Genomic DNA, 26,229 nt, shown 5'->3' with positions numbered 1-26,229 from the left:
TCACCCTCATCAGTTATTTCATGTGCATCAGGCCCCTCCTAGCTTGTAATTTCCTCTACAAGCTTATTTCAAAAATGGAAGATCACTGGCATGGTAAAAATCTCTCTTAAAATGAATGTGTGCTTCTGACCCAACTAACTTAGGGTTAGTTATATGGATAATGAAATCACAATTTTGGTCCACAAGTTACAAGAACAATACCATGTCGCTGTTGCAAGTATTTTACCAATCTTATCTAATTAATGTTTAACATGATTTTGGAAAAAAAAAAAATGCAACGACATATGAAAAAACACAGACTATTTACGGTTGTTTATACAACAAGAGGTATAAATGTTTTAAAAACCACTTAAAAAAACCTTCCTGTATGGAATTGATGAATTGATTTGTCCTGTACCATGGAGAAAAAGAGGGTTTGGAAGAAGAAGAATAAAAAAAAAAAAAAAAAAGCATTTGGCAAGAAGCCCCAGAGAACTATAGACTTCTTTCCTCTTGCCCAGTGCGCTGCTGAGAACAAGTCACGTGCTGGAGGGGCAGCCCTGCCCTTTCTGCTTTTTATAAGTGAGCTGACATGTTTGAACATTGTTCTCATAAGGAAGTACACGGGGCACTTTTTTTTTTTTATTGCAAGTGCAGTGCCCTTCTTGGGGAAAGCTTATGAACATATGTTTTGATGAAAGACTGAAAATATTAAATAAAATAAGTGAACTTCAGAGTTCTGGAGGGAAATACTGTGCTTGCAAGGCTGGCTCTGGCAAAACAAGTCTAGCCGTTGGAAGAGGAGAAAGAATTGGGATCAGCAGGTACCCAGGGCTGCTGGTGCAATAGACCTGGAAGGTAATAAAAACCCTTTTTCTTCTCTGAACTTAGCTTCTCTTGTATAATGTTTGGCTGTCTATAACCCAGCACAAGACTCTCTGAATCTCAGTTATATATGGATTAAACAGCTATATTTATCATCGTTAATTTAGCTACCAAACAATATACTTTCAGGTTGAGCTGTGGTGTAAAAAAGGGAAGGAACTGCCCTGGGACTTTTGGAGCTGGCACACACGCTTTGCTGCTGTTGGCCATATGCTTTTGAAAGAAGAGATTGCCATATCTAGCCAAGGACAGCAAAGTCCTTTTCTGCCAACCACACTACAGTTCGTTGTGGAAGGTTGAATTTAAAATTTGTGACTACCTCAGTGTATTCATGCAGACTTAAATCATCACCACCTGGGTCTTACAGGTCAGACTAGTTATGGCCTCTCTTGCTGGTGAGATGGCTTCAGTTACAATTGAAAGAAACTCTAATCCAAGCAAGTAAATGGTGGAGGTGATTCAGCAGGTGACATGAAATCATCAGTAAGCAGATCTGTTATTCCTTTTTTGCTCCCATATCTGTGCTGCACAGTGACAGCTGATTTAGTCTACTGGAGGTTATAAATATGTACCTTGCCATTTCTGCTGGTGCTGAAAGCCAAGTCATGCACTGCTTCTCTTCTAGAGGCTGTCTTTGGCATCTTCTCAGCTTTGAATGTGGGAAATACTTCTGGACAGCCACAGACTAGCAGACAACTTTTCTGAAAGACACGTATCAGCGTAGACCTTTTTATATAGCATATGTTCTATCTGTTGCACGAGAGTGCTCATCAAAAATCTGTTGCCACTAGGGAAGATTTCCTTGGCATCCTAGTGTAACTCTGCCTTCACTAATTACGTTATATCCTGTTTAGTTAAGATTAAATAAGGGGTGCATAATCCTTCAGTTTGCAAGTTATTGCTTTCCATCCTAGGGGCAACTGTATTTCAGTACCACATGGAGTTGGCCTTTCTGGTGGGCTTGTGTGCAAAACCAGTTTCCCACAGCACCTGTACAGTTTAGAACGGTTCAGCCTCTCTTACACAGACAATACCTATCCATTAAGGGCGTTACGAGAACGACTGACTCAATATATACAAAGCAACTCTTCAGGGAGCTGTGTTAGTGTGTTGCCTACATAGTAATGAACTCCAGAGTCCCATGATGGTTCTGCTTTTCTCCATGAGAACTGCCAGTAAGTTAGGGTCACCCATCCAGAGGAAAGGCTCTAGCTTGAAGAGCTGGGAGGGGAATCCTGGCCTTTGCTTCCCTTTGCACAGGAGTCTCCACTGACGTGTGCCCAAATCTGCTCCTCTGTGCATGAGAGCAGAGCTGAAGAGAAAGATTCACACTTGGGATGAGTCAGTAAGGCAAACAGCAGTGCTATTTTCCAGTATTGCCTCAGAAATAAAGTGTTTCATTTAGAACTGGCATCCAAGGCAAGCAACCCCATTTCTGTCTCTGCTGGTTGAGAGAGAAGCACCAGCCCAGACATGAACAGCTTAGACTAACAATCCAAGGATTGTTAGTTAGGATGAAACAGCCTCAAGTTGTGCCAATGAAGGTTTAGGTTGGATATTAGGAAAAACTTCTTCACTGAAAGGGTTGTCAAGCATTGGAACAGGCTGCCCAGGGAACTGGTTGAGCCACCATCCCTAGAGGTATTTAAAAGACATGTACATGTGGTGCTTAGGGACGTGGTTTAGTGGTAGACTTGTCAGTGTTAGGTTTATGGTTGGACTTGATGATCCTAAAGGTCTTTTCCAACATAAATTATTCTATCATGTTTCTATGATTGTTTTTTGGGGGCCTCTTTCACTTCTTCTTTCTGCTTTGTCTATTCAGCCTTTCAGTGCAGGCACCGCCTCTTACCGCAGAGCCATCTTCAGCTACCTGTACTTCCCTGGGGTTTGCTAGTGCTGGCGAGAGTGTACATGACAGGGAATCGAGCCAAATGGCACTAACATTGCCTCTGCTTGGTCAAGGTCCCTGAGCCTTTTGGAGGTAAATCCCAGGGCTGTCCATGAGGCAGGGAGATGAATCTTCCTGTGGAAGAAATGGTGGTAGAGCTTGCCTGTGCTCTGTGGGCACCTGAGGAGGAAGGATGGGAGGCACACCAGTACGGTCACAGGAGGAGAGGAGGGGCTGGGAAACCATGAGTGCAGCACCCACATTCGTGCTCAAGAGGAGTCTGTGGGAAGCATGGGCCAAGAGGACTTGTAGAGTTAGCCACCGTGATGGTTTGCAGCTATATACACAACTATATATTAAGAAATAACACCAATACAACAACTGTTGAGAAATGGCATAGCCACGACACCACTTGGTCCAGTTTTGCCGACCAGAGGCTTATAGCTAGACAACACCCTCCAAATCAACAGTTATTTCGACTATACTTGAACCTCTAGGCTACGCTTCCTCCTAACAAAGATTAAATTGCCACATTGCCAGTTTACCCCTTTTTTAATGGTTTTATTTCTGTATCCTGCCCAGTCAGTCTCGTATAATCAACTTCTCAAACTTTTAGTTGACTATCATTGCAATTGGCCCAGGGTGGTGTTACAGTGCAGCAAGTTTGGGGGGTATTTTTTGTGCAAGTTTAGTCAGTATTGGCTCTCAGAGATTCCACAGGAAAGCAGGTTTTGCTGGTTGTGCTGCTCACAAAACTTCATCTGTGCTTTTCTCAAATTTCTCTATCCTGGCAGATAATTCCTGAAGTGGACAGAGGGTTCTAGCTAAATCTACCACTATGAGCATTGGCAGTTCAGTTTCCATTTTCTGGGAAATAGCATGTGGATGTGACATTTAGTAATGGGAGGAAAAGGTCTGGAAGGGAGTAAAGAGGGAGGGGGTAACACTGCTCTCTCGGAGCCTGCAAGCTCCAGAAGATAAATAATTTAGACTGGAGTTTTCAAGTAGACAGAATGAGACCATGCTGTTACTCTCCATAATCTGATCCTCCAAGTTTCTTTTAATCATCCTAAGAAAAAATATGCAGATTCAGGTTTTAGTAGGACTTCCAAGTACTTGTCAAACCAAATCAATGCTTTCATTTAAAAATATTCTTTACAGAAACTCATTTCTGAGAGAGAGTTCGTGCAAAGCGAGTGCTGCCTCTGCAAAAGGCCTGGTTCGTCTCTGGCCCACACCAGGTGGGATATTGGAAAAATAATGTAGTTATAATATGAAGAAGTACATCTAAAGAGAGATGTAAGTCACCAATTAAGATTTCAAACTTTAAAGTGAACTGAAAAACAAGTTAGCTACTGGCAGTCTCCTTTATAAATGCTCACCAGCATGTGGTGATAACTCCTTTTCTTGCTACCTGCCAGTAGTGGCATAAATGAGCTGTGACTCCTCGTTCTCTTTTTATGCTCCTCCAGCCTTGTTGTAGACACAGGGGTGAGATTTCTTACAGAGACATCAGTGCCGAAAAAAGTCCCAGTAAGGAAGCTCCTATACCACATTTTTACCAATATAATCCGTTTCATTTCTCAGAGGTTCCCCATCAGAGCGAGGTGCAGGCTTAGCCGCGCAGCTGCACCCGACGTGCAAGTGCTTATTTGATGTTAGGTACTAGCAAGCTGTAATAATGCCCTGCCTCCTGCTATCGGTCTGCACTTAGCCTCGTTTAGGAGACCAACCTTTGAACTCTTATTTGATTTTTACCTGTACAGCCTTGGGTAGGGCTGTTCTCAGTGTATAAGTAATAGCCCAGTATAAAGTGCTTTAAGGGTTTTTTAGTGCTACTGCCGGTAATTCTTCTCGCTGTCTGGGAATGAATTTTTATATTATTTTATATAATTACTTCATTGTTTATATAGGTTTTCTATATATAGTTTATCTATCTTTATATTGTTATTTATATTTTTGTATTAGTGAAAAATTAGTATATCTGAATGTTACACAAATTATTTTAGATCTCTAAAGAATACCCATGGTGGGGAAGGCTATGCTGTTTTAAGTAGCATCGGGGTCTGATCTGAAGGGTGAGGTTAGATCTTTTCAAGGAGGAACTTGAGTTTGCATAAAGTATTAAATAATGAAAAAGAATGGCATAGGCTTTAAAATTGTCTCGCTATTTCTGGACCAACTTCAAAATGAAAGAAATGCTTGGTCTGGTTCCCAGGGCAAAGGGAAGTTCCTGTTCCTGGGCTTATTGACTGGCTGAAGGGATTTGCTGTAGCCTCGCTTTCTGTGTAGCTGAGGCACTGAGAAGTGCAGTGCAGCTTAGAACACTCTTCAAGCTGCTCTGCTTTGCACTGGAAGACGGGCTTAAACCATCACGGGGCACAGAAAAGTTCTTACCTTTGCTCCCCTGCATCCCAAGGGCGGTATGCACATCAGCGCTCCCCTTCTAGGCACAGCAACAAAGAAGCGGCAACCTCATGCCTGTCTTGCATCCTTTCAGTACTCCTTTTTTTTTCCTCTGTATTTCTAGCTCCCACTTCTTTTGGTCCACTTGGTTTGTTTCTTGTAACAGTCTCTTGCTGGACTTTTTCTGCAGCACCTTCAGTATGCCTTGCAGGTTCGTTAAAGCTGCTTGCACGAAAGCTCCGAGACAACACAAAACTCCTGCTGACCCTTTGAATATCTCAAGGCAAGCACTAGCAAGAGAAGGGGAACTTGGGCCCTCTTCCCTGACCTCCAAACTACCCCAGCAGAGATTCACCTTGGCATGACCTTGTGAGCAAGAGGTCTCAGTGCAGTATCGGACCCTTCACAGGACAGGGCTTCTCCTGAAGTCCAGGAGGCTGTTCAAAGACAACGTAGTTGCTTATACCTTGGATGCTATTGGGGTGAATTCTCACCCAAGTGCATAGTTAGGGAATAGTGAGATGTTTTGCCACATGAAGTAAAGTACAGATTTCTAAACATGAAGTTGCAGCACACGAGTAGTGGAAAACTGAGCAAGCCAACACCTGTGTTTGCACTGGGAGGAAAATTTCAGAGGCTGTTGCTACGTCTTTGAGATAGGCTGTTGGAGGCTTGGGATGGTGGTGTGTCAATAGCTTAGCTTGAGCACGATTGGGAAATCACTCATGGAGTGATTTAACTTAGCAGCTCCCCAAGAGAGAAACAATCTTTCTTTTCTCTGCCAAAGGACATGCAGGTTTCCCCCCACCCTTCTCCCTTCTTTACATTATTCCCATTCTCACTTCTTTAGTGACTGTCCTAAAGTGAAAGTGGAAGCCAGTGATATCCCAGAGCAGCATCTAGACAGTCCTTTCTCTTGAGGGAAAAATACAGTCCCAATAATGGGATGCAGCCTGTGAGCTGCATAGATGCATTTCACAGTGCAAGGGTAGAGGAACTGTCGCATCGGACCCATAATACAACACTCCCCAGTTTCTTCCTCCTCACCCCTTTCCCTTTCTCCTTTCCCTTCCTCATCCCCTTCCCTGGTAAGGGCAATGCTGAACTAAGAGTACATGTAAGCCATAGGTTTGGAGTTGGCCTAATTTCTGATGCTCATACATTTGGTAAGGAGGGTTTTAGGGTTTTATATGTTCCTTTTTTTCCTTCTGTTGTCCCAAAACCACCACCAAAAAACAATTTAGTATGGTGGAAGTAAGTGGTTTATCTAAGTTTTGTTGTATTGGTTGGTTTCTGCAGCTGGTGGTGAAAGAGCACAGATTGCCACAAACCTTTCCTTTTTTTTTTTAAAAAAAAATTTGAAAGTTACAAATGTGAAACTTAACCAAGAATAATTTAAAATCTTACAATAAAAATAGTATTGAAAACAAGGTGACAAATCAGCTGAGCTTTGTTTCTTTCCATAACTTGCTGGGGCAGGGAAATCTTTTTTGACTAATGAGTCAATTCCAACATTTTTATTAACCCCCTTTAAGTGTGTCAGTCCTAACACCACCTAGATCCTGAAGACAAATGGTACCTTCTACACCTGAGTAGTGAAATAAGATGCATGTGAGGTGAGGGGTCTGTTCCAAAGAGAGGTATTCAGAAGCTTAAAGCCAGACTTTTGTTAAAGGCAAGACAGTATTCTCAAGACAGAAAATCCTGTGGATTTTCATGGGACTAGGTTGGTTTACACCAGATGAAGATTGGTGCTTCATACATACATATATATCACTTATTTCCCCCTCATACTTAGGAAAAGGGAAGGTTTAGGGTAACAGATGGATCATCACGCAACAATGTATAGTTTCCTGGAGTTTGAAGGAAGTAGTAGCTTCAGATCTCTGCACAGTAAAGACAGGTGATCTGCAATTGAAGTGCAGCCTGGCAATCTCCCTGCCACCCAGCACCTGGGAAGAAACAGGATACCCAGGGCCCATCATACCCCAGGCTGTGCCTGGAGACCCCTGCAGAATAAGGCTGCACTAGAAAGCTGCCCCCTATGGAGCAGCTGCTCTGTTGCTGTGAATTAGGAGGAATGGCTTGCTCTTAACCCAACAGCATTAGTTAAAAATACACGAGAAGCAAGCACCCCATTCCCCCTGACTTTCCTTTGCACTCAGGGATGTGTGGTGTGTGTTTAACTCCCAATTGTGAGTCTCCATGCTTAGGATTTAAATGTCCAATAGCATTACATTTAAAGCAGTGAATAGCTGAACGATATTCCAGACAGGAAGAAATTAGCTTAAATTTGCTTCTGTCAGTCTGAGGGCATAGTGCAAGTGAATTTGGTACTTGCTTAAGAGAGGGCAGTAGGAACAGAAGCCTCCTATTTTGGCTTGTCAGCAACAGACACCCCAGTGACAGGTTCTGGATATAAGCAGTTTTGTTTGACTTCACTGGGTCACTGAACAGAGATATTGCAGAAAGCCTACTGCTGGTGGTCCAGGCTGCCTGCTCAAACATCTAAAACCTCACCTGGGCTCTGCAGAAGACGTCTTTTCAAGAATAAAAAAAACCTCCACAGCATCTAGGTCACTGCATTACAGCTGATCAATCCCATTTCTTCCCTTTGTTGCTCTGGCTGCAAAGAGGCTGGGTGGCAAATGGGTTGAGCGCTAAGCAAAGATTTAAGAGTTTCACATGGTGGCTTGATGAGCTGCAACACATAGGGAAACAGGAAGCTGTCAAAATGCATGTGCGTGTTGTGGGATTGGTATGTTCTTTTAGAGAAGAACAAGTTACACGAGATAAGTGCCACCACACCATCCATTGCACGCAAACACACCTGTTGATTCAGGTCCCCTAAAGTGAAAGGACACTTGAGAACATTATGACAGGTAAATATAATTTTTTTTCCTAATGTTTGAGCTAGTTCTTGTTTGCTTTTCTACCTAGAGCACTCGGGGCCCAAATTTGTCAAAGCTCTCTCTGAAAGCACAGTTCTCATGTATTTAGATGCTTGCTCATTCAAGCCACAGTATAGGCTTTTCCTTTGCAGTGCTTTGATGAATCGTTCTTCTTTACATCCCAAGAATCAGTTACTATTATTATAGGCTTTCTTCTTCTCTTGCACTAGACCTTGACTATTGAACACTCCTTGAATTTCCTCATCTTTCCTGTCTAAGCCACTAAATGCAGTTAAGAACAACGTATCAGATCACTTTTTCCCATTCTCTGATAGCCTGAATTGCCACCAGAGTTATTTCACAGTAACCAAATTCTCCTTCTATAAAACAGTGCTTCTCTGGCTCCCAGATACTGCAATATTCTTTACATCACTGAGGTTTATAAAGTGTTTGGTGAAAGGTTCTGTAGAAATGTCAAGTACTCACTGGTATTCACAAAAAACAGGCTGTTCCCTAAGCCATTAAAACTAAGAATGTGTTCTTGCAGGAACCAAGATGTCTTCATCAGATGACAACAGCATGGAAGAAATACTGCAGGAAGATGATGAGCGAGACAGCATAGAATACAAGATCCTAATGGCCTACGCCCAGCGGCGGTTGTCTGCCAGTAAATACAGGAAACTTCTCAAAAATGAGGCTAATGTGCAGAAGTCATCGTCCTTAATCAGGAGAAAAGTAAAGATTGACCGTCAAGGGTATAACGAAGGACTAGGCCGAAGAGTAGTTTATCAGGGTCCAATGCAACAGCAGAGCAAAAAGCAACCAAGAAGAAAATACTGGCCAGGATATCATCTACCTTTTCTCTGTGGCAGAGGAAATCAGGAAGAGCCCCCAATGCTGTCATTGTACCCAGGTTGTGCAGCACATTTCTCCATTTCTGAGGCCCAATCTGAAAGCCGTCAAGAAGGGAATTCTCAGAATCAGACAAGTATGTCTTAGTCCTTTCCTTTTGCTGCTTGTCTTCAAATCTCTCTCTAAATAGATTAAATGGCTCGGGGTCTGTGGAAAGGGAGGAGGAGGAAGGTGGTTTCTTTCAGTTTTTGGTCACCTCTTGTGCTAGCTGTACTGATTTCCAATTAGGAAGGCAGATTACCAGATCTTCAGTAGTGCCTGCACACAGACTATTCATGCTTGTGACTGTATTTTCTGTTTTCCATCGTATGGTGATATTGTATAATTGCACGGGTTGTCTTTTTACAAGCATTGGCTTTTTCTTTTTATACCTGTTAGAAAGAAAACATAAAAAACCGACTGGTCAGACTGAAGACCTCCACACTAAAATCAAGGAAGAGAAGTTGTTTGAAGGTCCATTCAAGAAGATTTATCATGTGACAAATATTACACACTAGAGACAGAAGTGCTAGATTCTGCTTGAAACTCTGGTGCCAAGCATTTGGCAGCGACCAGCCTCAAGCACAGAGCAGCCCATGTCTCTGGGCCACCTCTCATAGCCCCACCATGTATCTTGAATGGAAACAGTCTTTCAGAGTTACCTCAGTCTCCTTTCCACATTGCTTTTATATTAAGTCTGAACCTGCCCTTCCATGTGGTGGAAGAAGAGCTGGTAGGTGGCTGTAATCCATCCGACATCCAGTGATCACATCCACATGAATACCTTTTAACTCAGCCCCCAAAGCTAGCCCCAGATCAGGTGCTGCACTGCAGGCAATGAGATTTTACCTTTTCTGTTCTGGGTGACTAATTACTGCTCTGGATAACTCATCCCTTAACTTTTCATACAAGACAGAGAGAAGAGGACGAGGTATCCACATTAAGTTGCCATATAAAGTATGAGATAGGTTGCCATATTGTTTTCATATACATAACACAGGGGGTTGTTTAATTTGTCCCAGCTTGATACTGTTGGCGCCATACTGATTGCTCTCCTCTTTCACTGCATTTAAAGATATTTCTAAAAATTATGCATCATTGACTTCTCCAGCCTAATGACCCATCCCTGATCAGTTTAACTGTCCTGGGCCAGCTCCTACCCACCAAGCCCATAACTCTCCCTGCTGCCACATCCAGCTCTGTCTCTCACAAAAGGGTCCCTGCCTCAGCCCAGTGCCTTTTGCTGTGGGGAAATAACTATAACTTTTCATCATTTGGTTGCCAGGGGCATATGTCTGCATTCAGATACCTGGTTTTACGTCCATTTTATTTTCACGTGGCCAAGGAAAGCACTCGAGAGTTTGGATGCAATCACTTGATGGCCCTGCCAATACATTCCCATGTTCCCTGCAGCATGGGTAGCAGCATGACCCCAGGTAAAACCTCCCAGGGCTGCTGCTTGGCTTCAAATCCAAGTTTTACCTGCCCTTCAGCAGATTGCTGGACCAATTCTTAAAACTATTATTATATTCCATTTATACTGCTAGTGGCTGCACTGCAAGCTTGGCCAGACCATTCTAGAGCAAATGGGGGTGCTTTTGGAATTTACCCATCTAAATTGGAGGCCTGTTTGATTTAAACCACCTAATCTTAGGTTTCCAAAGTCATGAACAGCCTCATCTCCTTCCTAGAACTTTCACAGCTCCCTGGCAAACTCTGCATGCAGACAACAGGATGGAAATATCTTGGGGTTGATTCATCAGCCTTGGAATGCCCTGTTTATTGTCTGCATTGCCCCTGCTGCCCTCACAATAAACTCTGCTTCTGGATTTTACACGTGTTATGGGTCAGACTGCTGTTGAGCTTGTCTCAACATCTACTGGTCAGGCAGGAGCTGCCACTTCGCGGTGTTGCCAGGGAGATGGAGTTTTGCATCCCAAATTCTGTAAGGTAGACCACCTTTTAGATTAAATAAACCTTGCAACAGCTCCTCCTGCCCTTTTAGTACAGCAGGATCCCTGTTGGAGTCTCCTCATCGATGCCTGCAGCCAGCGAGGGTCCTGAACAGGGTCATTATACAAGATGGATAAAGCCAGTCTGGTTGCTGAGTTCCCCCAATATTCATGTCTGCTTAACACAACAGTGTAAAGGACACGAGAAACTTTAGTGCTAGAGGTGCTTCTGAAGTGAAGTCTTTTGCTTCTCCTCCGCTGAGGATTAGCCTGTGAGAACAAGGAAAGGGCATTCAAATACACACCTTCTTTTCTGAATCTGGACCTACAGAGGAACTGACCGTGGGCAATACCATGCTCACAGTAAGGTCTAAGACTCACAGTCCTATAGAGCAGTATGTTCACACTTCTTAACACACGGCGTGCTTCTGGCTTGCAAGGATGCACACTAGTGAGCAACACTCACAACTGCTTCTGTACAGCCTCTGTATAGTCAGCTGCTGCTCAAATACTACAGAGGGGTCGTACTGCATCACTTGTCTCTCTCAACAACTACCAACTGATCTCAAGCAGTAGCAAAGCCCCAGTATGGGGAAATGTGTCTCTTGGTATCCTCTGGGCACTTCTACCTCAGGGGGCATGTAAATTAGTAAATCACTGAATTATTTCCTGGAAAGATTAATTTCCTTCTTTATTTCCCACCCTCCTTCCCAATTAGGTGAAACAGCAGTTGTCAACCACGTTGCAGACCAACTTGCCAAGCTTGTTACTTCCAGATCCCAGGAATCTCCTTCAGATGTGTCATACCAGACACCGTTTCGTGACCTCAGTCAGGAACAAGATGAGAGTGATCCTACTGATGGAAGTGAGGGCAAGGAACATGGTAAGTGTGAAGAATTTCAGACTCACGGGCAGTATGTCAGTTGGGATTGCACACTGAGGCATTTTCTCTAGACATGGGGAAGCACTTGGGACTTCTGCGGCAAGACCTTGCCCTGTCCTTGCCCAGAACCTTGCTCTGCTGGTTCTTGCTCTCTTGCTCACATTTCAGGGACTGCTCTTGCAGTCCTCTATTAAGTCCTGCCTGCTACTGCAATTAAAGGCAGCATCCTTAAAAATCTAAGGAGGTGTGACATGAAAAAAGGAGGATGAAGGTAAAGTGACATAAGGTAACAAAGCAGCGGTAGGAGTGGCAGGGCCAGGGGCAGAGTGATACACTGGGGCTTTAAGGCCAAAGACCAGTCCTTGGGGCAATAATGTCTCAGTCAATCCCTCTTCAGTGACAAGACAAAACTGCTCAACAAGCTTTCTAGGGATTTCTGGTTACAAGCGGGATCCTGCCACACTTGCATTTTCTTTAATCTGGCAAAGCCAGAGTTTCTCTTAATGAGTTGTAGAAGGTATAATTGGTAACGATGATGGGATTTTTTCGCCCTAATTTTAAGTCAATTTTTGTGGGCTTCCACTAGCTGCTCTTTTGTTCTGGCTTGTTATCAGACATACCTCTAAGCCCAAAGGACTAGTACTGGGATGTTAAAGCCCCTCTTTCCCATATTCTTAACTGGAGCAAAACATTGGGCAGATGGAGAAATAGCATTGCTTACTGCTCACAGACTAGAACAGTGAGCTTCTGCTCAAATCCTGGATACACAACTCTGTGAATTTGCCACAAAACGGCAGCTGTTTCCATGGTTAAAGTAACACACAGGCTTCTGCCATTTTGGTTTTGCTGTTTGGATCCTAGTAGAAGGCTGTGATATTTATGTTACTCTTTTCTTTAACAGATGCAGAAATTTCATTACGAAGAATAGCTTTCCTGTTAAGACATTCAGGGGACCACCTAGACAACGAAGAAGAGATAATACAAAAAATAGTTTCACTGTTAAAACAATCAGGGGACCGACTAGAAGAAAAGGTAACTCCTGTTTTCAGGAGCTACACAGGCTGGAGAGTGGGAGATTGCACTTCTCTTGGGAGTGAATGTTTTGTAACCTAGCACACTGTCTCTGTCCTGAACTTCTTTCCACATTTAGGGCTTTCTGAAACCTTCACCATCCATCCTGAAGTCTTTCTTAAGATCAGAGGACTAGCAGAGATCTCTGTAGGGGTGTGGGAGGAAGGCAACAAAAACGTTGTGCATTTCAAAGGGGAGTCACTTTCCTTGTTTCTGTTGAGTTTCATGGCACGTTGAGCACTTGACTGACTCTGAAAAATTATTGTGTTTGCATTAAATTTAGCAAGTTTTTCCCAGTGGAGGGAGGGAAAACTCTACAGCTTTGAGAGTTGCTGTAGGGAAATAAATCTTCTGAGTGCATTTTGAAAGCCCCACCCAAAAGCTACAGAAGAACACCCACATGAGTCCTTTAGTTGGAGCAGATGCTTTCTCTGTTGAAAATACAGGTACCTGTTCCCCTCACTCCCTTCTTTGGCTGCCCCTTCTGTTCTATGAAGGTGTACTCCCACATGGTGGATGTGCTCAGCTCCTACAGCAGAGAGGTACCCAGATACAGTAAGAAGCACAACAAAGACCATGACTGAGCAGATGGAGCTTAGCATGGCAGCTGTTGCCAGTACTTCTCATAACTTTGCCTTTATTGTCATCCTCCCACTGCTCCTGTATTCCCATGTCTCCTTACCTGCAGGTCTCAATATCAGTGTCACACTTGTTTTGCTTTCTCTCTCTCTCTTTGCTTCTCTCATTCAAATGCAACAAGCCTGAAGATTTTTTCAAGGAAAAAACAGAGCCACCTCCAAAGCTTGAAGGAACAGCTTTGCAGTGAAGTGTGGAGTTTGTGTGTCATCTCTTGGATTCACCACTGTGATTAGACAATATTGCGTGTATTACCTAGAGATGAGCAGGGGAAAGCAATTACAAAAGTGTCTCAATTTACCCAATCCTTATTCTTATTTTCAGATCAAAAAGGACAGAGTTTTCTATGAGCAATTTACAGGCATGCTGTCCTACACCTTCTTCGAAAGGATCACTGATTTGTTCCTGGAGAACGTCTTAGCAGATACAACAAGCGAGCCAGAAGGCCAGGTACAACGCGTGAAAGTTGCCTTTACAATGGAAATTGCCACCAGACTTACTGCTGTGGACAACCATCCTATGAACCTGGTCTTGGGCTTTGGATTAAAGTACCTCAGGGAGCACTTCAAGCCGTGGATTCAGGACCAGGGTGGCTGGGTATGCATCTTCCCTTCCTTGACTCGTGCATAGCCTAGGGCAGCTTGAAGCAGCACACTTCCACAGAACTAACATGGGCCAGATGCAAACCAAACCAAACTGCGTATCCTTTAACACAGCATGTACTCCAGCCGTGGAATTACTTGCTACAAGACATCTTCTATGCTGCAAGTGTTTTATTCACATAGGTCCAAAAAATCAATAGGAGACATTCATGGTGGGTCGTTAAGCATAAAAAAACCCACTCCTGGCACAGACATTCTCTCCACCACAAATAGTTGAAGGCTGGGAGAAACACCAGGAATTTTTGTCCTTGCTCTAAACCTATACTTCTCCCTAGAAATCTGCTGTTGGCAGGTTCTAGGGACAGCATAGTAGTTCAGCAGTTCACAGAGTCTGCCCTTACGGTGTGCTGTGCTTCCACTTTCCCTGTCCACAAAGGCATCTGCTCATCTTCCTACCCTTCTTTCAAAGTCAGTTGCCCAAGGTGCTCTTTTGCCAGCAGTGGTGTTGAGCTGCTGCCCCTTGTAGCTCATTTACCTGGATTTTCTGGGAGGCACTTGCAATGGAGATCCTGTTTCTTTTGTGCCTCATGAAAGGAATGGAAACGTTCAGCAGCTGTACAGCCTGTGTCCATTAGAACAGATAGCATGTGAGGTCAGGAAATCCTACTGGCAAACCTACTGACAGAGTTGAAATTAGGATGAGGGTCCATATCGCTTTTATAATCGTAAGTTTTCTTCCTATGTTGCAGGAGAAGGCTTTGACTTCACTGGAAGAGGAAGAAGTAGAGTAATCATGACTGGATTCATTCTTCAAGGTGCCTGAGCCTTCAATTAAGGAACACAGAGGTTCTTACCACAATCCCATGCCAGAATGATTAGTGGCTATGTATGTGTATTTTTTCCATGGAAGGTTGGAGTGTTGCATGGCTAACTCCGATGGGTACAATTGCACTTTCTTAGAGTTGGCATTGATGTAGAAGTGTTCTTCAGTGGACACAAAGGCACCTCCAACCCCCCTGGAGCATTCAGCCCCATGGATAGTGATTACTGGTACCTTTCTAAGTAGGGATGCTTCCTACTACACCTGTGGATAGATGTTAATGTACAAATAGGAGGAAAATATCAAACTATGCAATCAAGAACCACTGAACCATGATCAACCATCAACAAAGTGAGACAAGTACTGCCAGCTTTGTGTGGTTCACACTGGTACTATCTGTTATAAATTTCACAGTCTCTTGTTAAAAGATACACCTACACACTAGCTTAATGCTATGTGTAATCTCAGGGATTTCTCTGTAAACTGAACTGGCCCTTCAGCCGTTGAAAAACAGTTATTTGATTAGAGTTCTTGAATCTGTATGTGTGGCAGTGGAAGGAATAATAGTGCATCATGCAGAGTAGAGGTGGATGCCAGTGAAACCATTCATTATTTTGATGCTTGGTTTGTGAACCATTTAGTTGATGACTTTGGGGTTTATGTTCCCCACAAATCCCCAGTGGAGAAAGAGGGAACCTGTGACATATGCTGAGGCTGTAAAAACATGGCATTGCTTCTGTGATTTCCCAGTACAAACAGGTAATGTTTCCTGAACAGGCTCTCTGCCTCTCAGTAAGATGCTCTTCCATTAGAGGTACTCATTCTGTGGGTACAAGTATGTTAACTACAAAGATTGCATTAAGAAGTTATTAACAAATCATGAATTTCAATGAAAGTGATAAAAAGCATTTTAACTGGATGTGTAAAATATGCCCTGCTATCAAAGATTAAGTATTTTTCTAATAAACCTTAACTTTCAACTCGTGTAGCAAACTCTGCTTCTGTTCGGACATGTATGTGTGAAACAAAACATAGAGAAGCTGGAAGCAAGTTACCTTTTTTTCCCTTCTTCAAAGGAGTTGGGAAATACTTGATATATCTCTAGACTGTAAATCTACGATTCCCTTAGTTTTTAAGAACATCCACTCTTTCTGATCACTTCAGATGTGCCCAAAGCGGGGGTGATTTGTGGGGGAGAGGCAAGCACTTACCTGAAAGTTCAAAATGTTGTTCACCTCCTTCCACCTCTTTCTCCAACATCTTTTTCCTATGGAAAAAAATTGTGAGGCATTTTATCCTCCCACACATTGAAGGCTGCTGCTTTATTATAGATCTGATTTGTTTCTAAGGCAGGCTTGTTAGCTAGATCTTGGCTCTGAAGAACTAGATCTGCTTCCATTTTAATTACACTAAGACTAGACTTGGTCTGCTAGCATGCACCAGTTTGCTATTAGTCGGGTGTTAGCTTATGGAAGTAACTTTTAGAATTTTCTCTGCTTGAATAACAGTCTGCTATTTAGTGAGGTGCAGATTCTGTGTTTGTGAGTGCGGTTTTCCAGCTGAAGGTTTAGCAGCCCTAAACCCACACTTGTCCCTTATCCCCCCAGTTTGGTACCTCAGGGCCAATTTCATGCCAAGAGCAGAGCCAACAGCAAAACAGACAGTCTTGAATGGGAATATGAAAACTAGCCATCTAAGAGATACTCAGCTGGTTTTTATTTTTCTCTGGGTTGTTAAGAGGGATTTTTTTTCAGTAGCAGTAGGGGCCAGCATAGGAAATCAGCCAAGGGAGCTGTTTCTTATTTAGCCATTCTTAGATTTTAAGAGCAATCTACTCCTTTTATGGCAGGGATCTGTGGTAACCTCCTTGCTGGAATGATGGCTTTAGTTTATTCTAAGAGCAGTCAGCAAGGCTGAGCACCAAGCTGTTGCCACTGCTGCTGCCTGGCATGAATTAACAAAGCTCTACTACTGGTTCAACCAGTCTTTGTCTTGCTGTCTTTTTTTAATTTGTGATGACTAAACTAGTGGCAGACAAATGTGTGTGTTTTGGGTATGTATGGGAGTAGAAGGGATGTTGTGAGGGAGGGTGAGTGGCCATGCCTTCATTTTACATTAATCTCTCTCAAGGCATCTTTGTGTTTAGCCGTAGGACCCTCTGGTGCCAATTTAGGACGTTACTGTAAAAGGTAGAGAAGTTTACTGTTAAAACAAGTGTTGCTTGGGATTTTTCGCATTGTACCCAAGTCAGCATCACACCATTTTGTTATATCAGCAAGTTTTATTTTAAAATTAGCTGATTTCACTCTGTCTTAAGGTTACAACAGAGTTTAGCCCTGTGCAGGTGATACTGGGATTGATTTTTAAAGGACAATAGAAGTGCCCTGCAGCTGCCCTCTCCTTTGTGTTAAAGGGAGCCAGCCCACTGGGGCAGCCTGTGTCAGCAGCTGGGAGCTGCCGTCCCAAGCCTAACGTCACCCTTCGAGAGCTGGGGCTCCAGCAGCCAGTGGGACCTGCCCTGGCTGCCAATCCTTGGAGCAGCTAAAGTGTCAGTTAGGAAGATCCCACTGTCTGGGTGCACATATGTTGCACAGAGGAGCTCTGCCCTGGCTCACGTCTGCGGTCCCCCTTGCTCCAGTGAGTAACCAGGAGACAGACAGTAGAAAATACTAGAAAACAGCCCAGAGCCTTCACCCAAAAGCAAACATTTTAGTTGTCCATTACTTACCTTTGCTTGTTGCCAAGAGGGTTGGATTTCTTTCAGCTTTCAGGAAATGCTGTCAAATCCAGTATTTCTCTAAAACAGGTTGATGAGGCATATGGAGGCATCCTTGGGTCTTCTCACTGCATCACATGGTCTCCCCTCTTTTTATCTGCTTCTCCTTTCTCTCCTTCCCACAGGTGAGTAACATGCTACTACTACCAACACACACATTTGAGTAGACAGAAAAGCAGCAGGTGGACTGGAAGTGAATTGCAGCAAAACACTGAGGGGAATAGCTCAATAGACGCCATTCTCTGAAAAGCGGATTTACAGCCTATGACTTGTCTGCTGCGAAGGCTCACAATCTGGAACAAGTTCAGGGTTAAAAGTTCACAGCTGGGGCGTTGCAGTGTGAGTGAATGGCAAGAACCAAGCACAAAACATTAAAGCTGCTTGCCTTGCTTGTTTGTTACCTGTGACTGTGATACTCTTGCCAGGGACAGTATAAACCCCAGAAGTGAGACTGAATTCTAGCTCTGTTGGATGATACCTAGCACAGCAGGGTGTAGGGTAAGGTTAGGAGGTGTTCTGGGAGTAGAGCTACTGCGATCCATCCTAGTGAACCCACAGAGAAGGCTCCTCCTGTGTCCCATGACTTGCTTCACTGTGTATCTGATACAGCCAAAGCAGAAAGCTTTTCACTGTGCAGATGCAGAGACAATGCATTTTCCTGCTTGGGGTGGTAGAAATGATGGGTTGCAAAAAGATTTCTTCCTGGAGTCAGCACCTTTGCTGACTGATATGATCTCCATGCTGACTTTCATGATAATCTTTCCCTTGTCTTTCTACCCAAGGGTCACTTTTGGCAGATCCATGCCAAACGTGGCTCTTACCTCTTCTTTAAGGGGAAGCTCAGATGCCCAGCCAAAGCCAGCATACTAAATGGGAAACCAACTGAGTTCATCACGGGATGCTGGAGAGATGGGACTTAAGTTTTTACAAGTTAAACACCCAAAATGGAAGTTTCTGTCTGTCACTGCAGTGGTTCTGCTTTAAATATTCATTACACACAGCACTGCAATGGAAAATTTGGGTTATGCTTATGTTATCTTCCCTGGAGACCCAAACCTGGATTTTCTTGCATGCCAGCTAGCTGTTCTAACCCCTGTCAACATGAATACTACCACTTGGATAATATCACCAGTATTATTCTCTCTGCTCACCCCCAACCTAAACTGATACATCCAGGGGAACATCTGCTAGATTGGTCCTGTTTGCTGAACAGGCAAGAGGATGGTCGGTACCAGGAAGCTCATCACTGCTCAGACTGAGGGCTCTGCTCATGTCTGGTGGGAGAAATGCAGGCAAGTATGGGACTATTTTTGTTAATCAAGGCCTGAAAGAAGTCTTTGGTGATGTCAATGGTGCCTAAATATTCAGTATAGGTGTCTGTAGTGAAATGAAAATCTTTTGGTAGGTTAAGGCTCTAGGACTGAACCATACTGGGATAGAGGAAAACTACATGCACGTTCTCTATTGAGGGTAGCTGTGCATGCCTGGCTTCAGCCAGCTTGGTGGTTTTCTTTTCCTTTCCCCCCCCCTTTCATCGAACTTGTGTGTATGCATCTTGGGAAAGGTGCCTTCCTGCAAGCACCTGGGTTACAAAGCTTTTCTGTGGGGCAGGAATTGCTTCAGGCATTATCATCATGTTAAGCATCAGAGAAAAGGTGAGAGTGACCTTGTGAGTGACCTTCTCTGGCAAAGCCATGGAAGGCTGTTAATAGCAGCTAAGTCTTGTGCTTTGCCTTGCCAATCCCAACATCAAAAAGCTGTGACTGAGCTCCTCAACCTCTCCCAGAAAAACTCTGAAAGATTAACGCCTCAGGTGGTGTTCTGGGGTTTTCAAAATTGCTGGGTGTTATATTTGCTCTCTATATTTTATCCTTCCAAGTAAATGCAGATCACTTGGTTACTTTCTCTCCAGAAGCAGGAGAGTGAAGGCTTTTAATGGAAAGCTGAGCTCTCCAATCCTACCCCCCTCTAGGAGCTGGAGACTAAGCAAAATGCTGAATATTATGTAAAAGCCACAGCACTTAGACTTGAAAAATACCAGCGTAATTTAGAGATGGGGTGTCTGTAGCAGAGATGTATTCCATCATGCTGATCCATAACTTCTCTGTAGAAATAATTACAACCAAAGCACACTGCACAAACAGGGTGTACAGACAGATGATTTCCGTGTGTTTTTTTTCCCAAGCCAGTATTCACACTAGGAAAGCTCAGTTCTTTCTGCAGGAGCAGGGAGCATTCACCACCACACCCTACATAACCTGTCCCACTTCTTTTACCTGTTGTGCAGAGAGGGCTGCCTCAGCCACTCAGTGCCCCCTGGTTTGCATCAATCTGTATAAAGGCATCCACCTGTATCCCAGTTCGGGGCACTAGGGTGATTATTACCAAAATATGGGACATAATTTGTTCCACTTTCACTGTGGCCCATCCAGGGTACCTATTGCTGTTCTTGCTCACTAAGAAACCTTTGAAGGCTGCTGGCCAAGAGAGGTCCTGTGCAGGCTCAAGTGATAGGGACCTAAGCGCCCACAGAAAAGCCCCAGATTTAGCCATAAAAGGACACAGGTTAAAACCTGAAAAGCTTAAACCCGACCCCAAACCTGAAACCAGGTTGGATATCTAATAGACCTCAGAATATCTATTACATCCTGGGTCCTCCCTGAAAAGGGATTTGTGCCCATCCAGAGGGGGTCACACAGGAGGTGACACAGCTACAAAATGCATGTGCCCATGGAAACATTTAACCAGCCCAAATCTCCTCCTGTTTTCAGTGGCTGTGCCAACAGTACCACCCCAGGCACCTGCTCCCTCTTCCCTGCCGCATCCCTGCAGGTGAAGAACAGCTGGGGCAGCAGGCCAGCCCGACTGACACAAGGAGGAACCTCCTGCCAATTAAGTGAAATTCGCCCCTCAAACAATAACAAACAAACAAACAAGTGATGCTGGCGAGCCAGGAACTTGCACGTGCTCTGTCGAGCCTTAGCGTGAAGTGATGTGTAAAAATATTAGCAAGAAATAGGGCAGAGTTCAGCGCTGAGGTCAGCTCTCTGCTTTTAATTAAGACAAGTAGGAGTCAGGAAAGACAATATCCCATTATTGAGTGGGTAGTGCCTGTCATGTTAGATGCAGTGTCTGCATTCAATTAAAGGAGGCAAATTAGCCTTCAGTGCCAGAAGAAAAACCAAAATGAGAGCCAGTTTGATGGACCAAAATTAAATGTGAGACAGGAAGAATTTATCATCCCCACAAAAACGTTTGGAATACACACTGGAAAGAAACTTCAAGAAATCCATGGAAATGCTTTGAAGGAGAGTGACTCACAATCACTTTGAAGGCTAATTTTTCTTTTTACTTTCTGCTTTTGAAAAAGGTTTTAAGATTCATAAACTGTATTTTGCTCTAAGTGGGGGGGCCTGGGATAACTTTCTTCTCCCTGGTCCCTCAAATTCTACTGAGCAAACTGCTTATCCTCTTGGCTTACCACTGGGCCCTTGAAGGGTGATGCTCAGCACCTCATCCTGGGCACTGTTCTGTAACCCCAGCAGCGTGAAAAGCAAGTGGGCAGTTATGGGTTGACACTGTCTTCTCTTCTCCTGCTTGGACAGACCATAGGAAAATACACAGACAGGTCTGCGTGGACATGTACACCGTGGCCTCTCATACGGGGAAGAGGAGCAGGGAAACCTGCAAAACACCATCATTACCAGCATTAAATGGCTGACTTGCCCCACCACTACTAATGCTTTTCAAAGGAAAGGGTTGGAAAGTATCATATTCTTTTACCTCCAGATAGTGACTCAAAAAAAGCAAGCTGAAAACCACTATGGGAACAAATTTGCTGCTAATATTATGCATGTGAGTTCGCAGTTCATTCATGAGGACTTGGAATGGACATTATCAAGCATCTCAGCTCAAAAGTAAGTCGGCTAATTGCCTTCTGACCTCAGGGTTCCTCTTTCTAGTAGCCCAAAGAATGGGTGAAGACTGACTATCTCATAGCTATTAGAGCATTATTTTGCTGTAGTTGCTGCCAAGAAGGATGGACTGTCAGTTTCTTTGTGCACATACTGAAATAAAAACACACATAAACTCAAAAATCTGGTATATGTGGGTTTTCCTGAAAAAAACTGCAATGAAAACAAGTGGAGGCAGCTGATACATCAGATCACTAAACATACCCTGTCTGGAAGGAGTTGATGTAGAAATCCTTAAATATAAAACTAACATCACAGTTGCAATGCAGCAGTAACAGAGAGAGAGAGAGAGAGGGGTAGATTCTTACTCCTGATGCTGGATGTGAAATGCTATTCCTTCTAAGGACTTTTAGAATCAAACGTAGTAAAGCACCTTTCGGCTGAAGGGAGGGATCTCCGTATTTAATACAATCCTTGGCTGCAGTGTTGGATTTCCCCCCCCCAACTCTTCCATGTCACAAAATAACACAGGAATAGAACTAGTCAGGGATAATTTCAAACATGAAGTGGTCTCATGCAGCTATGCAATAAAGAACAACACCTTGCCAAAAACAAAACAAAAAACCACCCAAAGCCTTCTCTGAAACAATGTTTTTTGTGTCTTAAAGTTGGCTCCCAGCAGCATGCCGAAGTCAGGAGACCAAATCCACCAAGTACCTGCTTACAACAGCAGCAGCCAATGTGTACAACAGCAAGACAAATACCAGGTAAATTAGAAACAAATGTTGGAGAAATCCTGCAGTACATGATGAATCTGAATCACCAAGACCTCTTAGCTCTACAGGTGCTTTGCCCGTTGTCTTTTACAGTTATGGAAAGACACAGGTTTTTTTACCAACCTAAAATTAACTTAAGGAAATGAACAATGGAGACACGAGGATTACGTCTCTTTTCTGTCCTCTTGGTCCTCTCTTTTTGAAGTCATTTAAAGTCAAAGGATGATTCAAACATCAGATGAGAAGACAGAAAACCACCTGCTTGGTAGGAGCCAAGTATTTTGGAGCAGCAGAAATCCCAGCTCTCCCTTTCCTCCCTGTTCCCATGCCCCTTGTGCTGACAGTGACCTATGCTTTCTACAAAGACCTGGAAAAAACAAGAGCAACTCTTCCTTACCTGGTGCCATTCACCAAATAACTCTCCCTTCGATTTTGGCTTTACAACAAGCCCATACTTCTGTCTAACTTTTGACTTCTGAGCATTTTTTTGTCTCTTTTAAGGAGAAAGAGGGATGCCAATGGAGAAGACAATTGGTATCTCTTCCTCTCCTTCAAAATCTGAAGGAATACGTCTTTCCTACTCAATTACTCAAGTTTAACTGACGTCAGCTCTTTCCCCAGCCATTCAGGAAACCCCAGGATGTGGGAGTGCTGGCAGAGAAGCGGTGCTGGGCTTCTCGCTCTGTCAGGAAACAGCCAAGCAGCCCCTCACATGTGTGTGCGCCTCTTCCCACGCCCTTCACCACTGCCCCAGCTCTTCTCCCTGGGAAGGAGTGGTTGCTGCCCTTCCCCATTACCACTACATCAGCCTCTGTGCCCATCTGCCCCCAACCACCTCCTTCCCACCCTGCTCTTCACCTGTGCAAACACCAGAGCCCACCCACCCCAAGGGGTGACAGGTGGACCTCGGTCCTCACCCACCTCATGAAATTGAGCAGGCTTCCACGGAGTTCCTCAGCACCAGCACTGTCAGCCCATGTGCAGCTCAGCACTGGATGCTGAGTCAAAACCAAGGAGGACAAGGGTTTTGGAGAGGTGGATGCAATGCAGAGACAGCATGGAGAGGACATACGGGCACCACACTTGAAGGACAGGAGAGAGAAGTACATTCTTTAAAAAAAATCAGCCTTTGGAATTGGTGCTGCTGGTGGAGCAACTTTTTGTTAGAAGCATCTGAAAGTGGTTATCTTCCATAAAGTAATTCATCCCAAACAGCTGTGCTTCAGAACAACAGCCCATGTTAAGCTCTCCACACAGCAATGCTGCAGCCACAGGGTTTCCCAAAACATTCGCAGGATGGGTAGAAAAAAAGTGTTGTCGAGGGAGGAATCACCCTCTCTCTGGCAAACAGAGCATGCCTGAAAAACATAAAGTTAGGAGAAACACACCAGTGGATAGAGGTTTTTTTAAAGCACCTATTGCCTAATGAGACATTTTAATAAAAAAATTAATTTACAAACTCTCCTCCTGTCTACAGTTGGGGGTCATTTTTTGATCTGTTCTTCCTTGGCTTTTCAGCATTGGGCACGTTTACCTAAAATCTGGATCTGTATCTGTAGGATTCACCTGCTGCTCACTGCCCACCTGAAGTCAAACCAGCATGTCAGCGAGGCCACGCTCATTTCCACAGCAGCCAAATACAATTTCACAGCAAGGACAATGGTGGCCTCCGTTAAGGAGGGAGCCACAACAGCATTTGAAGTGTTCTCAGAGGGCAAGGTCTGGTTTTCATTAGGCACTCCACGTAAGGAGAGCCAGGGGAGGTGCGAGGCAGGAAAGAGGCCGTACGCAGGCGCAGCTCACGAGAGATTCTTATAACGCTTCCCACAAGCGCCAGCAGGCGCCTGGGAGGGCGAAGGGCTCGCTGCATGCTGGGGTGTCTGAGCCAATTCCCAACGCATCGCCCCTATTGCCACCTCTCCTCCAGCTCACGGCAGCTCTCTGGCCAGCCCCAGACCCCTGCGACTGGTAACTCTTGCCAGCACAACAGTGCCTCGCTGCAGAAAAACGCAGTCAGGGGAGCGCACGAGAGGGATCACCCCACCAGGGAGCCCTTACGGTCTCACAAAGCAGCCCAGAGCAGCCATGTTTTCTGCCCCATCAAGCCACGATGCTGATTTCTGTACTGCTGCTCCCTCTGCTCTTTGGGACGAAAGCGATGCAGATGGCTTCTTGTCAGCCAAACAAAGGAAGGCCTGAGCAGAAAACAGTATCTCACACCACGTTATTGTCACCAACTCCTCCAGCCACGAAGCGCTGCCTTTCCCTGCTCCCCTGCCTGCTGGTTCCTTTGCCAGGTGAGGGAGGGGAACCAGCAGCAACAGGGTTTCTCTGGCTTCAATTTCAGAAGATCCTCTTTGCTGCAGAGGTGTTTCCTTTACCCAAAGACCAAATGGACACAGGGAAAAACTGAGCACATCTCCAAGGTCACAAAATCAGCCAACAGCTCACACTGGCCACAGTCTCTGCAAGGCCTTATCCAGTGCTGGACCTGGTCACCCCTGGCACCTTCATCTTCCACCCTCTGCCATGCAGCCAGTGACTCCCCCTTCACTTCCTTATTCCCACCATTTGTTTTCCCGGCACCCAAGGGTACGAGCACTTCATTCTCCCATCTCAGGCTCTATACTCAGACTGATGCCCAGCTCTTGGCTCTTGCTATACATCCCTCATCAGATTATACCATTTTAATGTATGTTTCCTGATCTGATCACAAGCTGTGTAGCTTCTTCTCCCATTTTCCTCATCCCATTCTCATGGCTGCCACGTCACCAAGAAAAAAACAACTGCATACAATGAAGACATTCTCATTTGGAGCAATCTACTGACATGACCCTTACCTGGCTGCACCCTGTATGTACCTTGCTGTTTGTTACGCTGTATGTCCCTGCCCAGGGCAGGAGGGTTGGACTAGATGATCTTTAAGGTCCCTTACGACCCCAACTGTGCTGGTTTTCTGTCAGAAAGCAGCTGTGTAAAACACTTAGCACCCACCAAGCACAAAGAGCAGGTGGACTTCACACATGACAGACCTAGAGGACTGAAGTTATTTAAGAAGGTTTCTCAACTGGTTTATTTTTTGTTTGTTTTAAAAGGGAACCAACCTGTGAGGCGATTGGCTATGGGTGTGAATGCAAGGGAATGCTCTCCACTACCTCAGCACAGATCTTCTCTCTGCCCTACCCCACCCCCAACCCTGTACTGAGATGTGGAGACAGAAAAAAGGGGTGTTTATGTGTCTTGTTCTCCCACATTTGTTCTCTCCTCCCTGCTAGAGGTACTGGGAATGTAGGCAGGATGGTAGGAGAGACCTCTCTTAAATTGTCTCCTCTGCTCCTTCCTTATCTGATCTTGTCTGGCCCCACAGGAGTCAGGCCCCTTAATGATTATTTAAATTCTAGCACAGATGGGGTGCAGGAAACAGGACTCCCTGCTTTTCTGCCAGACTTCTCTGGCTCTTCGCCCTGAACTGCCCAACCTGTTCCTTTTTTCCACCCTTGCCAGGCTATCCCCCCTGTGGTCCCTACCATGCCAACCAGACATGCTGTTCTTATGGCAGTGCTCAGGAGCACTTGCTGTGCTCCTGAGTGAATTCAGAGAACCACCTATAACCTTATCCTTTCTTCTTACATACACTTCCAGATCCTTTCCTACTATACGCCCTGCATCCTTTTATTCATCTATTTTTATGCTCTACTTTCCTCATCCCCTCAATGCCCATCCTTGGAGGGGAACGAGGAGCTTGGAGCACAAACACTACATCCTCATCGCACCTCTCCTCTCTCCCCAGTCCCTCCAGCCCCATCAGCCCTCTCTGCCCATCTCTGATGTGAAATACGTTCCTACTACTCTTTCC

At 44.5% G+C, this 26,229-nt stretch overlaps 1 protein-coding gene across 1 annotated transcript; it reads left to right on the top strand.

The window, feature by feature from the left end:
* Nucleotides 1–821: 821 nt before the first annotated feature.
* Nucleotides 822–14,878, top strand: BCL2L14 (BCL2 like 14). The gene is made up of 7 exons (XM_029086572.1): nucleotides 822–837; nucleotides 8,600–9,040; nucleotides 11,227–11,290; nucleotides 11,573–11,778; nucleotides 12,740–12,810; nucleotides 13,810–14,082; nucleotides 14,837–14,878. Exons 2-7 carry the CDS (start codon nucleotides 8,608–8,610, stop codon nucleotides 14,876–14,878), a joined length of 1,089 nt encoding a protein of 362 aa, XP_028942405.1. The 5' UTR covers nucleotides 822–837; nucleotides 8,600–8,607.
* Nucleotides 14,879–26,229: the final 11,351 nt, after the last annotated feature.

The sequence above is a fragment of the Antrostomus carolinensis genome, unplaced genomic scaffold (genome assembly GCF_000700745.2).
Source record: "Antrostomus carolinensis isolate BGI_N321 unplaced genomic scaffold, ASM70074v2 scaffold3338, whole genome shotgun sequence".
NCBI classification, from domain to species: domain Eukaryota; kingdom Metazoa; phylum Chordata; class Aves; order Caprimulgiformes; family Caprimulgidae; genus Antrostomus; species Antrostomus carolinensis.
This window is presented reverse-complemented; position numbering and strand designations above follow the sequence as displayed.